At 50.5% G+C, this 16,887-nt stretch overlaps 4 protein-coding genes across 4 annotated transcripts; 3 read left to right on the top strand and 1 right to left on the bottom strand.

Moving 5' to 3' along the window:
* Positions 1 to 542: 542 nt before the first annotated feature.
* Positions 543 to 5,136, top strand: PtA15_10A662 (uncharacterized protein; the record flags this gene model as incomplete). The annotated part of the gene is made up of 9 exons (XM_053160861.1): positions 543 to 548; positions 909 to 1,064; positions 1,203 to 1,437; positions 2,012 to 2,361; positions 2,577 to 2,708; positions 2,824 to 3,085; positions 3,404 to 4,553; positions 4,650 to 4,994; positions 5,067 to 5,136. 9 exons carry the CDS (start codon positions 543 to 545, stop codon positions 5,134 to 5,136), a joined length of 2,706 nt encoding a protein of 901 aa, XP_053024793.1.
* A 368-nt stretch (positions 5,137 to 5,504) lies between these two features.
* On the top strand, positions 5,505 to 6,660 carry PtA15_10A661 (uncharacterized protein; the record flags this gene model as incomplete). Its single annotated transcript, XM_053160860.1, has 3 exons — positions 5,505 to 6,326; positions 6,400 to 6,535; positions 6,653 to 6,660. The coding sequence occupies 3 exons, from the start codon at positions 5,505 to 5,507 to the stop codon at positions 6,658 to 6,660; spliced, it is 966 nt and encodes a 321-aa protein (XP_053024792.1).
* A 606-nt stretch (positions 6,661 to 7,266) lies between these two features.
* PtA15_10A660 (uncharacterized protein) lies at positions 7,267 to 8,783 on the top strand (the record flags this gene model as incomplete). Its single annotated transcript, XM_053160859.1, has 6 exons — positions 7,267 to 7,785; positions 7,889 to 7,998; positions 8,073 to 8,142; positions 8,203 to 8,379; positions 8,465 to 8,545; positions 8,697 to 8,783. 6 exons carry the CDS (start codon positions 7,267 to 7,269, stop codon positions 8,781 to 8,783), a joined length of 1,044 nt encoding a protein of 347 aa, XP_053024791.1.
* A 3,370-nt stretch (positions 8,784 to 12,153) lies between these two features.
* Positions 12,154 to 13,038, bottom strand: PtA15_10A659 (uncharacterized protein; the record flags this gene model as incomplete). Its single annotated transcript, XM_053160857.1, has 1 exon — positions 12,154 to 13,038. One exon carries the CDS (start codon positions 13,036 to 13,038, stop codon positions 12,154 to 12,156), a length of 885 nt encoding a protein of 294 aa, XP_053024790.1.
* Between the last annotated feature and the right edge of the window lie 3,849 nt (positions 13,039 to 16,887).

Raw genomic sequence — 16,887 nt, 5'->3', positions numbered from 1 at the left:
GAAGCTGTATAGGCCTGTGACTGAAATGCAGGAAGCGTTTTCAACCAGTAAACAATCACTATTAAAAAAAACTTGAGTAACTGCTGCCAGTTGACATGCAGCATGCTCAAGTCCATTCCCGAGTGATGCAAGGCTCATACCAATGAATTGAAGGGTGGTACACCCTGGAATTCCTGAACATTGCTCAACTTTACACCAAACTGAGTCTGAGCTATGTACTTACACAACCCTATTGTGAGCTAAAGCTCAGCTGGGAAGACTTTCTCAGTTGATCAGCCAGTGAGCCACCCCTTGGAGTCAATATAAAGGCCAAAGCCTAAAAACTTGGTTTTGTTTTCACATCAACTTCTCCGCAAATTGCATCTTATCAATCTCATCAATATGATCATAAAATCATGATCACAGCTTATATGATGGCTTTGCTGTTGCACTTGGAGGAGATTACAAGAAAAAAAGTCAATTCTCTTCAACTTTCCTTTGGTTTTCCAGGCTTCTATCAACCTCTTGGGGGTTTGTTATTAAATGTCTAGGGATCACTCAAGATGAAGGTGAACATAAATATTACATCAAAGTGCACTGTGCCACTGTGTGAGTTTCAGTTGTCTGGAAATTTCAAGAGTAGCAATGTTGTATCTGCCGCGCTACACTGAAAAAAGTGATTTCTGCCATGCCTATTTCAAGCCCTCTACACAAAAATTGGATGACTGGATGACTTCCCGTGATCAAGATCTGCAGGGGTCCCAGAAGTGATCTAGAGCCCAAAAAGCTAGATTTCCCTGCAAAAATCCAGACATTATGGGTCTAAACTAGCATCTGCGGGGGTCCCAGATTGCACAGGAAGTCCTCCATGTAAAGAGGTTCCGATTGTTCACTTTTGGACCCATGACTGCCTTTTGGGTGATGTTCAGGTGATTTGGCGCCTACCCGAGCGGACCCCGCCCCCGACCCCGGAGTATAAAACGCTGGCGATAGTTCTGGGTGGCCAGGCCCAGCGCATCCACTGCCAGCACGAGGCCAAAAGGAAAGCCCATCGAATCGCTCCACTTGACTCTCTTCTAATGACCGTTGCCTCCAAACCAGACCAGCCAGCCAGCCAGCGTGAACGATCGGTATCCCGAGATCCCAAAGATCCACTGCCAGGTCGAGAGCCCTCCCCAGCTGGACCTGATCGCAGTGGCTCAGTATCCCCTCCGAGGCCCCAGACTCACGCTCACCAGCGCAACGGAAACTCGCATGGCCAGAACTACGACGATCGAAACAGATACCGTCCCCGAGATCGCTCCGAGGACCGGGAGATGAACAGAAAGTACGACCGGAACCGCTCGAGGGGCCAGGCTCGTGATCGCGATCGTGCTCGTGATGATGACCATGTCGAGCGCCCTTTGTACGAAAGTAACGGCAGAAAGGAGTGGAACAGAGGCTCCGATAAGGACCGAGGTCGCTACCGAGCCAGAGGGCAACACCAAGAGCGCAATCCCGCCAACACTTATCAGCGCTACCGCCCAAACCACAACGACACCGAGCCTGGATATGGTCGAGATGGTAACGAGCGCCGGGATTACCGACAGGCAGACCACTCTGCTCGTCGGTACTCCAATGAAAGACATCCCCACTTGACTTACGACAGGTGGACGAGCAACAACAGGCAGAGTGATTATTCGAACCGCTCCCGCAATCAAGCCCAACAATATCAATCCTCCTCTCATCGTAGGCGAGCTTACAGCCCTCGTCCTGCACCCTCACCTAGCAAGTCGCCCTTGCGGAGACCGGTCGATCCACGCAGATCTTCAATGCTTGATAAGAATGATGATAGGCGTAGCAAACGTCGCAAGATAGACTATCGCTCCCATAGGTTAGTCAACACCTCTGGCCAGACATTTTCAACGATCCATCCATCCATTAATCAGTTTTCTGACCCATCGGCTCTCTTTCTTGGTACCTCCTGATCGCTTCAATGCTGTGTTGGCGCTCCTAAATCCGCCCTTTAGTCGTTCACGGAATCGCGGGACAGGCCCCACGCGCTCAATGAGCCCATCAAGATCCCGCTCACGAAGTCCGAGTCATACCTACTCTCGATCACGCTCACGATCTCGAGTTAGATCTTCCTCGCATTCGAATTCCACCGACCTCTACTACCACCCGGTCCGTTCACCTTCGCCCGTCCCCCCTATGCCTCCTCGTCCACCCAAAAGCAAGCTGCGCCCAACCCCTGTTGCTCGAGATTGCGAGGTGCTGGCCTACGACTCCTTACGCTCGAAATCGCCTTCTCATTCTCCCCGTTCTCCTCGCCGGCCTCGATCCTTCAGATCAAGAACCCCACCCTCTGCCTTTTCTGGCTCTTCCCTTGATGGACGGCCTTGTGTAGCTACCTCACGTTCTCGTTCCCCCAGACGCTCCCGGAGTCGCTCGCGAGCTGATAATCGTAGACCCAGACACAGGTCGACAAGCCCAAGTGTGGTTAGCGGTTACTCGCGCACGCCTTTCGAAAGGCGCTCCATTTCACGCTCCCCAAGCCCGCGCACCTCCTCCGACCGCAGGCTTTCCTCTTCCTCCAGGCGTCCACATCGCTCTCTCAGCCGGACCTGCAGCTCCCGCGGACGTTCGAGCTCTCGTTCTCCGAAGAGATCGCGTCCTTATCGTCGACGACGATCGATCGAAGCGGATATAGGCCCCCCACCCGTGCCTCCTCGGCCTCCCATCGGACCCAGGTTTGCTGCACATGACTCGGCTCGACGGGGTCGAGGCCCCGACCGATGGTATGCGCGTGAATCGAATCGGCCAAGAGATCCTTCACCTCCGCTGCTACCTTCGCCGCCCACGCAGCGCCCCGAGGTGGCTGATCAGTCCGAGTTGGATGGTGCTCCTAAAACTTCTGAAGAAGCTTCCCAAGAAACTGCTCAAGAAGATGGCGAATCTCTTGATCCCGTGACTGCCCCGAAGAAAGCGCCTCTTCCGATTTCGCCACCACCTGCCATCCCGCAACCTCCGCAATCACCCAAGCGGATACGCACCAATGTCTCTACCACTCGAAAGCTTCCTGGAATGCCACCCACGGCGCCTGTCGCACAAACCAGTGCAGGTGTTCGTCGGTTTTTCCCCGGAGATGATGATGACGATGAGGATACAACTGTTGTGATTCCCAGCGAGCCGCTCAAGCTACATCCCGCCTTGAACCATTCTGATGAACCGGAGACAGCAGCAGCCGAAATCGATCCCAGGCCACCCTCGCCTTCCCCTCCTCCTATACCCCCAGCCCCACCACCGCCTCATCGTCCCATAATCAAGAGTCCAACCTATGACTATTTACGCCAGCGTAACTACAGAAGGCTCTCTCGCACCCCTTCCCCTGTCCCTCCGCCCCCTCCTACTGCTCCTCCGCCCCCACCATCTGCATTAAAATCAGTCGAGACCACCCACGCGTCCTCAACTGCTCCCATTGCTCACGACTTTACACATAGTCGACGCACGACGTCAAGTCAACCGAGGTCAAGACACTCGCCGCGCAGAAGTCAATATCGTGAAGGGGAATCAGGTGATTATAACCACTCGCGGAGATCGTCTCATCGTTTCTCGAACCGACGCGATCACCACGATGCGCCGCCTGATGCCCCCACGGATCCCTTACCCTCGGCCGGAACGAAGGATGACTGGGGAACGGCCCAAAAAGTTCCCCCAACCCAGCATACTGCACCTAGTGTTCATCCGCCCCCCAGAACTGAGTCCCGTATGGCACCGCCTGGTTATCCGACGCAGCATGCCAATGTCCTACCAGCTGGCTTGCCGGTGCCCACCAAGCCTAGCTCGGCCATTCCCAGCGCCCCTCCAAGTGGATCCCAAACGGCGGAACAAACGTTTGCCAGTCAGCAACACCCACCCCAAGGGATTCGGTCTGCCCAGGGGGGCTCATTCCAAGCGCACATCGACGGACAAACATTTACGAATGGCCGTCGGGAGACCAAGGAGATCTACGAGCGGATCGTGCAGGTGGGAGAAGGGACGTATGGGAAGGTCTACAAGGCTCGGAACGTGGAGACGGGTGAATTGGTGGCGATGAAGCGGATCCGGATGGAGGCCGAGAAGGATGGGTTCCCGATCACGGCGATCAGGGAGATCAAGTTACTCCAAGGACTGCGCCATCCGAACATCGTCAATCTGGTGGAGATGGTGGTGAGCAAGGGCCACGTCTACATCGTGTTTGAGTACATGGACCACGACCTCAGCGGGGTCTTGCACCACCCGCACATCCATTTCACGGATGCGCACACGAAGAGCTTGATGTGGCAGTTGCTCTGTGGGCTGCAGTACATGCACGAGCGCGGCGTGCTCCATCGGGACCTGAAAGGATCCAACATCCTCTTGAATAAGTCTGGCCAGCTGAAGATCGCCGACTTTGGCCTCGCCAGACGTTTCGAGCGCGGCAAGGAGCCCGGCTGTGAAGGTAGAGGAAGGGGCAGGGACTACACTAATCGGGTGATCACGCTGTGGTATAAGCCGCCCGAGTTGCTGTTCGGCGCGACCGTTTATGGCGAGGAAGTTGACATGTGGAGTGCAGGGTAATTTGTAGTTTTTTTTTTTTTTTTTTTGTCGTTTTGGGGGGGTTTGTTAGGGATGGCCGATCTGATCCATCTTTTGTTTTTTTGTACTTGTAGGGCGATCTTTCTAGAGCTGTTTACGCGGCGGCCGATATTCCAGACGGGGGACGAGATCGACCAGCTGTATGCGACGTTCAAGCTGATGGGCACGCCGACGATGGGCAGCTGGCCGGAGGCGTTCGAGCTGCCGTGGTTCGAGCTGTTCAAGCCGAAGCTCGAGCAGCCCTCGCGGCTCCGCGAGACCTTCTTCGGCCCGGAGAAGAGCGTCCGGACTGAGGCGGGCATGGCCCTCGCCGAGCGGCTCCTGACCCTTAGACCGCATGACCGGCCGAGCGCCCGGCAGGCGCTCACGTCGGCCTACTTCACCAGCGAAGATCCGCCGATGGAAATGCCTACTGACATGTACGTCTGCCATCGATCGCTCCGCCTTCTCGATCCTCTTCTTGCTGATCCTCTTCTCTGGCCGGCCCGTAGATTGTCTGCCGTTAAGGGCGAATGGCATGAATTGGAGAGCAAGCGTGCGCGCCGAAGACGGGATCTCTGAAGCTTTCTCTAACGGACACTTTCTTTCAGCCACTGCTCATATGCCCACTCATTCTCTATCCTCTCAGCACATCTTTTTCCTTGCTTCCCCTGATCGAGACAGAGCTCTCTTGGCTGTACTGTTGTATTGTTGTTTTTTGGGGTGGTGTTGTTGTTGTTGTTGGGTTTTGTGTGGATGATTGTGATAGATAATGGCATACCACCGGTTCGAGCAAGAATGGGCGGGGTGTGTTGTCAGGGACAAGGAGGGTGCTGCTAGTGGATGGCTCTGGAGGGCAAGGTCGAAGCTTGCTGGCTGGTGAAAATTGAGTCAACAGAGTTCCAACTCGAGCCACTTTGGCCGCCGGAAGTCCTCCAGGAACCACTGCGATGGGCCTGGTCGACTACCCCAGCTCAGACGACGACCACGAACACGAACCACCCAAAACCAAACACACCGTCCGAATCCACCTCCCCCCACCAGCAACAGCAACAACAACGACCAGCAATCCATCCCAGAACGACCTGCTCGCCAAACTCAAACTCAAGCGCAAGAGCCCCAGCACCTCAGGCCTCGCCAGCCTGCTCCCGCCCCCGAAGCGCACCCAGCCGCAAGCACAGCCATCCTCATCCTCCTCACTGGCCTTCAAGCCGAAACCAGTAGCCAAACATGCCCCCGTCGAGCCAGACCCCGCCCCTCCCGTCGGACAACTGCTGGACCCGTTTGGCCTCCAGCCAGACCCCACCCCTCCCGTCGGACAACTGCTGAACCCGTTCGGCCTCCCCCCGCCGCCGGCCAGCTCCTCCGCCCCGCCAACGAACCGCGCGTCGCCCGAGGCCCCCGAGCCGCGCCCATCGCTCAGCGTCTCGTCCGCCCCTCAAGTCGCCGACGAGAGCCCGCCTCCGCCGGGTCTACTAGACCCCTACCCGGGCTACTGGCAGAAGAGCGACGGGAGCTGGTGTGCCCGCGAGGCCTCCGACCCCGTCTGGGCCGCCTTCTATGCCACCCACTATGCCGCCACACCCGCAGGCCCGGCCGACAGAAACACCAGCAGCCCCTCGCTCCCCAAGGACTTCTTCAAGGACGCCCCCCCCTCCCTCGTCGCTTTCGACGCCAAACAGGCCGCCCAATCCGCCTGGGAAAACAAGCCCAAGATCATCGATCCTCGCGAAGAGGCCCGCCAGCAACAACAGGCCAATGCCAAGCCCGCCGTACGACTCTCTTCTCTTTAACTTCACTTGGCTCGCTTGTTAACTGTGCGTGTGTGTGTGTGTGGTTGGGTAGAAACACGTCTCGACTAGGGCGAGGGGGCGCCATCAACTGTCCGCCCTCCTCACCGACGCCCAAGCCAATCGCGCCGAGCTCGAGGACCGCATCTCCCGCGGGAAGTCCAACCGCAAAGCCGGCGGGGCCAAGTATGGTCAGTCTCCCCTCCCCCCCTCTCTCTCTCTCCTCGCGTCGGAAGCGGCGGTCTTGTTTTTTTGTTGGTGGGGTGGCTGATCGCGATGTCCTGCTTTTTTTGGGTTTGGTTGGGAAGGCTTCTGAGCATCCGACATGTCCTTGGTGGAGGAGATCGGCTGCAGGACACGTGTCCGACGGGGATCTTTGTGCTACTCGCGCAGAGCGATTGCCGATCGAACTGTTGACCAGTCCTCGTCCATCGAGGCCCTGGCCCATCTTGATATCTCTGTGGCTGTGTGGCTGTATTTGGGATGGACTGGAGGAGTGTCCGGTCTCCAAGCAAGTCGATGGACATCCCCACAAGTCGGTTTCCTGCTTACTTATATCCACATTTGCCTCCAAAATGTATCTATCCACTTCAGTCATCTTGTGTTTTGGATACCTCATGAGCGCATCACACCGAGACAATCAAAGTCTGCCTCGTGCAATCGGGCCGGCCACTCCCGAGGCAACAACTGAATCAGGGTGGCGGAGAGGGTGGATTAGATTTAGCCAAATGTCAAGTAGGGTTTTCGAAGTTGAAAACATACACATTTCAAGCCTCATGAGTGCTAGTTGACTGTTGAAAAACTGATATAGGCCAAGTTTCAGGGGGTAGAGGGATATTAAAATTCCCTATCAAATTTTTAACATTTAAATAGTCCAAAAGTACAAATGTCACCCAACTTTGCTTGCTGGGAACTTCCAGCAATGCTTTTTGGGGTGGCCCAGATGTCACAGATGTGTGTCTGCTGGGTGACAGCTCCGGGCGGCCAGTGCTGGTGGAGCAGTGTCTGTTGGCGCAGATCGGCAAGCCCAAGCAGAACGACGATGTCCTTCCTCAACCGAGTCGGCATCGGATCAAACAAGCTCACCACCAACAGCAACAGCAACAGCAACAGCAACAGCAGCGGGAACACCGCCAGCGGAAGCGCCAGCGCCGCCAAGCCGAGCTCAGCAGTCTCCCCAGCAGCCGCCTCCTCCCCGCAAACAGCCACCAACAAATCCCCCACCTCGCCCGTCGTCGCCTCCAACCCCGCCGACCCCGCCCACCAGAACCTGCACAGCAGCCTCAGCAACCTCTCCCTCGGCGGCCAGCCCCGCGCGATCACCCCCTGTGCGCCCTCCGGAAAGGCCCTCTACCTCTGCAACCCCTTCGTCAAGGCCGCGCTCGTCAAGGGAAGCTTCCGCACAATCGTCTCCTTGCCCAGATACTGCGACGTCAACGAGGTCCGTCCCCTCTCCTCTCTCCAACTTCAAAAGATGCTGTTTGCGTTTGCCAGATCCCTCTCTGATCTCTCTGTCGCTTTCTTCTGCTCGTGGCGGACGGTAGTGGGTGGCAGTCAACCTGGTCGACTTCTTCAACTCGCTCAACTTGATCCTCTCTCTGACGACCGAATCCTGCAATGCCAACGTCTGTCCGACGATGTCTTCCGGGCCAGGGTAAGCCCACCCGCACTGTGTCTTTTTCTTGGCTGGATGCTCACCTTCTCTTCGATCTGCTGGGCTTGCTGCAGGATGGATTACACGTGGACTAGTATGACGGGAGGGACGAAGAAGCAGGTCAAAGTCCCTGCGCCCCAATACGTCAGTCCCCCCTCCCCGTGGGTTTGGTAGGAGATTGACACCTGAAGTGGGTCGAGACAGATCGATTACGTGATGACGTGGGCCGAGAAGCTGCTCGCCGACGAGGCCACCTTCCCCACCAAAGCCGGCCGCGAGTTCAACCCGAACACCTTCCCGTCGTCGGCCCGGCACCTCTACACCCAGTTCCTGCGCATCTTCGCCCATCTCTACCATGCCCATTTCGACCATTTCGTCCACGTTCGTCCATCTCATCCCCCTGTCCCTGTCTTTGCTGGCCTATTTGTTATGCTCAATTGTCCGGTTTCGTCGGATTTCCGAGCAGTTGTCTTCCGAAGGCCACGTTAATTCCTTGTTCGCTCACTTCTTGCAATTCGGAGTCGAGTTTGATCTCATCGATCCCAAGGTAAGCCTCTCTCCACCCCCTTTCCTTCCTGCACACCCGTCCCCCCTAACCTACTCCCCTCAAAGAAAGGCCTCAAGAATCCGTCAGTCTAACGGAATATATATGTTTTTTTTTGGGGGGGGGGTGGGCAAATTTTGGCCGGGTTTTCAAGGAATTGAGAGCGCCTAAAGAAGGCTCCCCTTTTGTTGTCGGCGACTTACTGGATGCATGGAAAAATATGGGCATCTTGACCTGCTGATCTCTTGATCTTCTCATCCTCACACACATACATCCAATTGAATACGATCACACACACACACTTACACCGACCAACTACGTTCATCATCCCCTCCTCCTTCTCTTTTTAACAAACCTCTTTTTTTTTTTTTTTTGAAATAAAAAAACTGGTGTGTGAAGACTTGGTACTCTGTTCGCTTACACAAATCCACATGGCATCCCGAAGAGCCCAGTTTTGTAATTGTAGATATTCAGCCCCTGCTTGTTGTGTTGCATGGTTGAGTGTCATCAATCATGAAAATTCTGACTGCATAAACTGAGATTTTTTTGCTAAGAATCCCCTTGACTGTACCCTATTTTCAATGCTTGATTGGTGGACGTCCTGTCAATCTGCAGCCCCCTGTAGAACCAGATCTGCAGCCAGAACACTTGAATTTTTGTGGGCTCCCGGGGGCTGCAGATCTGGTTCTGCAGGGTCTGTAGATCTCAAGAGGGGAAGTCCCCCATTATCAATCAGGTGCTGAGTCTGGTTGGCCCGCCCTCCTTTACTTTTCTTTTGAACTGACAAGACTGCAGGTGTCACGGTTTTGATGGAGAGGAGAGAGGGTGGTACAGCTATTCCAAAAGCTGTTGTCCTTAAGATGTGGGGCACTGTTTGTCACCTGAAAGGGGTGTGATAGTGGTCTACCTCTATGACCAATTTGTAATTCCTATGAAAGATGATTGGCCTATGGCCAAATTTACAAGATGCTTTGTTTTACAAGTTGAACAGCATAGATTATGTAGCAGATCACAAGGATTACAATGTTACCATCAGCGGGTATCAAATATAGCCAAATCTGTATTTATGTAATTGACTGGTTTTAAAAAATGTACTATTTTTAAAACTTGTTGGTTCTTCACTTATCAACTCTTGTGAGCCTTTGATGGGAAACATAAATTTTGGCTAATTGGTGGGTTTCTAATTGTGAATTTGGTATGTTTGATACCATCTATTGGCTTCCACAATTTTGATGATACTGATGGTCATCTGGGAGGTTTTGTGGTCCCTCCAGCCATTTGGCTGGTACTGCTAACGCAAGAACTTTAATATTGCATGCAAGTTGGTCCCTGGCAGGAGGGTGCTTGCACCACAAGCAGCTTTGATTTTGGAGCACTACTCCAAAGTTGGACCTGTTTTGGCAGTTGGAAAACATCTTCCAGAAACTTAAGTTCAACCAAGCTGTTATCAGTAGTGCATCCACTGCACTACTATAAAGAAAAGTGGCCTTTTAGGGCAGCAGTGCACAGCTACAGTCTAAATTCCCAGAGCAAAAAGCAATAGCAAAGCAATCATCTGCTGCGCTACTTGCTACACACAGCAATTGACCACAACCTACCCAGAGTGAATATTGGCGGTGCAGAGAAAGCAAAAAGTTGTCACACCACCTGCTCAATTAGCAAATATCAGACCTCTCTTCTGTTTCAAACTTCTTTTTTTCTGTTTTAAACTACGGCCCCGTTTGGAGCCAATATAAATACGGACTTACTTCGCGCACTGCAAAAAACACTTCGCGCACTGCACAGTGCGCGGATTCCCAAACACTTTGCGCACTGCGGGTAAACTACGCAACTTTTTGAAGATTTTTCTTGACAAATCAATAGAAAGGCTTCTCATTGGCCTCTCTGAATTTTTTGGAAGTTTTTCAAAGCATTCTTCTATGTTTAAAAAAATCATTAAAAACCAGAAGAAATGTTGGATTTGGGTGCCTAAAAAACAAGGTTCCCATAACCCAAAAATTTCAAATAATTTGTTGAGTAATGTAACATGTAAGAAAAGCTACTTCAAAACCTTTCAGGCACTTTGTGCAAGCATACAGGTCTGAAAAATAAGAAACTTCAACACATATTAGCACATTGCATCTAAATTATCCTCATTTTTCAGACCTGTATGCTTGCAAAAAGTGGCTGAAAAGTTTTGAAGTAGCTTTTCTTACATTTCTAATTACTCAAAAAATTATTTGAAATTTTTGGGCTATAGGAACCTTGTTTTTTAGGCGCCCAAATCCTACATTTCTTCTGGTTTTTAATGATTTTTTTAAACATAGAAGAATGCTTTGAAAAACTTCCAAAAAATTCAGAGAGGCCAATGAGAAGCCTGTTTATTGATTTGTCAAGAAAAATCTTCAAAAAGTTGTGTAGTTTACCCGCAGTGCGCGAAGTGTTTGGGAATCCGCGCACTGTGCAGTGCGCGAAGTGTTTTTCACAGTGCGCGAAGTAAGTCCGTATAAATATAGGTGATATAATCATTTGTAAATTCAATAAAAAATACAAAACTCAAAATAAAGAATCCAAATTTGTTTTTGTAGGAAACCTACAGTACTGGTCTCATCAACTATGAAGTCAGATTTAACTGATTCAGCCATCTTCAGCACCATAATACCATTATATTGCTTTGTTTTGGTCAAAATCAATATAATGGTACTACAGTACTGAATATGGCTGAATCAGTTGAATCTGACTTCATAATTGAAGAGACCAGTATTGTAGGTTGCCTAGAAAAAATATTTTGAGGCTTTATGTTGAATTTTGTAGTTTTCATTGAATTAACCAATGATTATATCACCTATGTTTATATTGGCTCCAAACAAAGCCTACATATTCCCTTTTCCTTTTTTTTTTGTACTCCCACGTGGCAGTTAGAAAAGTTGCACTAGCTGCTTTGCTACTGGTGGAACACAGTGGTTCTCTTTGCCAGGGAAAACCAAAATCCAGTAGCACAGTGAGCCCCAGCGCGTAGCGGGTAGCACAGCGGCACACAAATCTGCTGCGCGTGGGTACACCGTTGTTGGCACAGAAAACACATTCTTTAATGTTTTCTTTTACAGATTGTCAGTGACAGTGGATGACTTTCCATTGAGTGGGCCAGATCTCAATTCACACACCCAAACTGTTAATTTTCAGTAAAAATGAGAATGTTTTCCGAAGCCTCATGTTCATTGCTTCCATCTTTGCTGTTGGTGGGTTTGGTAGGTGTCTTTCAGGATTTAGAGGGGCATCCAAAGCTCGCTGTGCAATGGATACCAAAACTAAGTAAACAGACTTAGGGGATCGCGCTCTGATGCGTGCGTCCATTCATTCCAGGAAGCTGGATACGACTCCTTTCTTTTTGGACGAGATTTGGGAAGTTGGGATTAATAATACATGGTTATTTGATTGGAGTGGACGATGGAGATGTAAAATGGCGGGTATGTAAGTATCCAAGAGATGTTTTTTTTGTGTAAAATGCTTCGGAGGTCGGTCGTGTTTGTATATATTGATAAGAGATGGACTATGGAACGATTACAAAGTCTGACCAACGGAAATCCATAGTCCATGTATCCTTCCGATCTATAAGATTATGATTATCATTATTATTCATCGTGGCTTTCTGACTGAGAGGATTCACGTTCGAGGATCCAGATCTGTTGAGGCCACCTGGAAGGGCAATCAGGCCATCCAAGGAGGCCGAGCAAGGATTTGAGTGAGTTGGAGGAGGTCTGGCTTTGGCTGGTGGGGAGCGGCCTGAAGCCAAGCTGGTTGAGTGCAGATTTGAGGAAAGGGTCGATTGGGGAGAGGATAGGGATCGCGATGCGAGCAAAAGATGGGTATGTAGTGAAGACGCGTCGCCGAACGTGTTCGAGGAGATCGACGTCGATCCCCGCTGGCCGGAAGTCGGGCGCACTTGCCAGATGGCGCACCAAGACCGTCTGATGACCGACCGACGGGCTGCCTAGTTCCTCGTATCCCTCTAGATCGACATCCAGCGCGACGATGCCTAGCTGGCGGCCATCATAGTCTAGAACCCATATCTCCGAGTGAAGCTCCTGGTGATCGGGAGCGCTATCTCCAGGATCCGATCCATGATAGTATGCGGATGGGTCTCTGAGGTCTCTCCGACTGAGGGTCTGGACCAGGAGGGAATGGAAGTGAGATCGATTGGCGCGGTTGAGGAGGACGAGTAAGATAAGCGGGGGTGCGAAGAGGAACGGGAAGCTGATGATGATGGCGGAGAGGCCGCTTGAGGAGGTGTCGGGCCGCAGGAGGAGCCGGTTGAGTGCGAAGTAGAGGGTGAAGAGGATCGTCCAGAGGTAGACGAGCGGGTTGGACCAGAACAGAGCCTGGTTGGCCGGCGCTGTGCGCGAGAGGATCGCTGAGCCGACCAGGAAGTTCAGATACTTGTTGTCCCGGGCGTGGTCGTATGGCCGGAGCGAGCCTGGCGGGAGTGTCTCGTCGGCGGGTCTGGCGGGTGCAGCCATCGGATGAAAATCAGGAAAATAACAAAAAACGAAACCAGGTGGAGAATGTGAGATTGTAGCCCGTGGGGAAAGACGGGGACTTCGGGTACAGTCCCCCCCCCCTACGGGGTGCCCCGCGAGGCAGTTCATAGCACCAGAGCAACAAAGTGACAGGCATTGTTGCTTGATGTCACCTGATGTCTGGGATGCCACGCTCCTGAAACCGTTCAAGAACTCAAGTGTATTGCACATCTTTGCCCAACACCATTGGGAGGGATCTGAAGTGAGAAATAGGCGCTAAGTGGAGGACTTCCTGTCGCAATCTGGGAGGCTCCCAGAGTCCCAAAGCCTAGATTTCCCTGAAAAATTTGGCTGAGATCTAGGCCTGGAAGGGGTTCCCAGATTGATGAGAAGTCCTCCAGTACTGCTGGCACCAGGAAAACTATACTGCCACTAGACTACAGGTGACATCAGCCTCAGTTCAATGAGCTAACCACTAGTTGCACAGTTGGACACATGGACAGCCCCCTATAGGAAACAAAGGGTCTATTGTAGCCTAGTTGTGGTGGCACCAGAGCAGGAACAAAGTAGCATTCATTTACTTGATATCACCTGACTTCTGGTGACAATTTATTTACCCTGGTGCGGTACCTGCCCGCCAGTGGCGGGTACAGCCTACGGATACAGGTGCTGGTTTTTTGATGAAAACAGATGTGGCACCTGGGTACATACTTCTTGCACCGGGGTCCGCAGCCACATTTTCTCTAAATCACAGGCCTCTTCATCTTGGGAGCCAATGAAGGACTTCCCATTGCATTCTGGGAGGCTCTCAGAGTCCCAAAGCCTAGATTTGCCCTGGAAAGTCTGGAAGGGGTTCCCAGATTGAAAGGAAGTCCTCCAATGACCCACCAAACAAGCCAGATTCCTAGCTTGCAACCCAAAAAAAATTGATATCAGATGTATGAAGATGAACAACATGATGACAACCATGACCCTGTACATGACTGGGAAGAACTGCCCATTGTTCTAGATATTTTGTACCAAGAGTTTTATGGACTCAATCTTCTTATGTACCAACATTTCCCACTTTTTATACTTTCAATCATCAAGCACCATGGAAGATTTTAGGGCACTCCCCAGGGAGTGCCACAGCTGAATTTGGGGTTAGTTTTTGTTTGAACTGGGGCAGAAGTCCTCACAATATGATGGTGAATTGTTCAATTACTGGGCAAGAACTATAGACCAATCTAATTTGGAGTGATATGTAACCATTGGACGTGAACTATCATTCAAATCTATTGAATTCATCTTGAATTCAAGTTCATTTCAATCCTAACTTAAGTTCTACATTTCAAAATCAGGTAGCTCTTGTATATCCAATTTTTTCACATCGGGGTGAACTGCCTTTGTCAAATATATATCACGCCTGAACCACAACTGCCTAGATTTGGATAAAGAAAATATTAGAAGTGCAAAATATTTTATTATTCACACAAGAGCATGAGAACTGTATTTTGCCTGGGTACACAAGGGTGAAACAGTTCATAAATTGCTCAGCCACAAATACCCCTATTTTCTGAAAAATGTGTGATTGGTGTGTTATTTGTCACCCTGGTGTACACACATACAATAGGGTGACAAATCACAAACCAATCACATTCTGTTGAGGCCACAGCAGCAAGTCAGGGTGTAAATGGGTACGGCCAACCCAAAACCAACCCAAGTTTGGGCACATTCTTGAAGAAAATGACATGACCCAAACCCAACCCAACCGGACTTGTAAAATTGTTGGGTTGGGTTTGGGCAGCCTATTTCCTAATTGGTTCAGCCTGCAACCCGGCTATGACGCCTCCAACAGTCAAGTTGGGGGATTTTGGCGCCTATGAGGTCGGGTTGAACCAAGACCCAACCCAACCCAACCCAAAATGATATGACATTGGGTTGGGTTCGGGCAGCATATTTTAAAATCTGCCCCGACCCAACCCAACCCGCACTAAAAGTCAGATCGGGTTTGGGCACTGTTTTTCAACCCGTTTACACCCTGAGCAGCAAGTACAGGAGGGTGAAATGGTTCCAACACCATTCAGATTGATGTCACCCTCCAGTACAAACAATCTGTGAGTGGTGCTTTACACTTGAGTTAGACTTTGGTTACATACACTTTGTGTTCTGTGGTCCAGTTTAGTTACTACTGAGTTACAGATGAGTTCCAGCTGAGTATGGATACTTCATATATATTTGTCAACTTGTATATCATTTCATGTTTGATTATACATGTGATGTAGTAGACATTGTGCCAAGTTTTGAAAAAAATTCAAGGTAACACACTACCTGGGGAGTGCCCCCCAAGCTTCCCTGGTGAAGCAATCAATTCAATTCACTTCATCTCATCAACCCTAATTTCAAAAAAGCTTTTTTCACTTCTCAAATTTATTTTGAAAAAATCATTCTGGTCCAAAACAAAAAAATTGGGTTACCTTGTTAAAGGCAAAATCATCAAAAATTGCCATCAAGGTGGCTTCTTCATCAATATCAGAAAAGCTGAATGTGCTGCTGGAATTTCTGATTTTTTTTCCTGCATGTGTATGTGGTGTAATAAAACTGATGTGCTTGGTGGTGGGTGTTATCAACGCAGTGAAATGATTTTAGTGTTGGATTTGTTATCAACCGGTGTGGGGTGGTATCTGTGCAGCTAAATTTGGCTCTTAGCACGCGGTACTTTAGCCTAGCATTTAGCTGAACCAATGTGGATGCTCTAAGGAATCAACTGCAGCTCAATACAAGGTCCAAGCTGGGTTTGGGAATGGCCAGGGTGTAAAAGCTACGCTACAAAAAGTGTAGCGTGGTGTTTTTTTGGATTGCTGCACTGCACTGAAAGTAGCGGCCCTGCCCGCTGCTGCACTACCACTTTTTGGGCTGGCTACGTGTAAACCCCCACCCCTTGTGGGGTTTCACAAGTCCTGTCATCCGCTTACATCATCCTTGACCTGCCATGAGTACTTAGACTTGTCTCCTCCCCCTCCTTCCTAGTCCAGCAGAGAGCTCTCCCTCTCTCTGGTCTAGGTAATCCAGTCACACTTTCCCCTTTTCTTTCCTCCTTCCTAGTTTTACTTACAGAGAGAGCTCTCCCTCTCTCCGGTCTAGATACATGCAACAAAGCCCCCCCAACATTGGAACTAGAACGTTTCACGGCCTTCGTGCCACTTCCCGTGCCCCTTTGACGAAGTTCAGTGAAGTACTTGACAGAGTCCTTACAGCACGCTAGAAGGGCTTTTTTTTTTGCCTGGCGCAGCGTTTAAACCCTTGGATTTCGGAATTGGGTCATCAGATAATTGGTTTGGTTCAAGTCTCAATGGCCCAAATTCTTCATCCAACACTTCAGGCGCTGTGATTTGCCGCAAAGAGCAGCAAAATAGCGCAGGGCAGTGACCACTTGATTTTCTTGGCAACAAAAAACAATAACAGCGGCGGCAAAATGCTGTTTTCAGAGCCAGTGTAGGAAAAAATAGCTGCGCGTATTTTGAAATTTATGCAGTCAAGCAATTTTTCCCAGCTACCGCGGTAAAACAGCGCAGCAAAAGCGGCGCAGCAGCTCAGAGCTTTTCTTTTCCTACCTAAAAGAAAAGTGATAATTATAAAAGCGGCAAACTTATTATATGATGGTGAAAACTTCAAAGAATTTCTGGACCAATTTGAACTGGCGGCGGAAGTTTATGGAGCAGAAGGATATGACATGGTTTGGCAGATTTGCAGCTTTGTTGGACCTGAAGACCTGAAGCAAGAACTGGAATTGATGGACGGATACAAACAACGGGACTGGAACATGCTTAGGGGTAGCATGCACTGCAAGAAAAACTCTAGAAACTGCTT

This window comes from Puccinia triticina, chromosome 10A (genome assembly GCF_026914185.1).
Source record: "Puccinia triticina chromosome 10A, complete sequence".
NCBI lineage: Eukaryota > Fungi > Basidiomycota > Pucciniomycetes > Pucciniales > Pucciniaceae > Puccinia > Puccinia triticina.
Note: the sequence above shows the minus strand (reverse complement) of the source record. Positions and strands in the feature narration are given on the sequence as shown.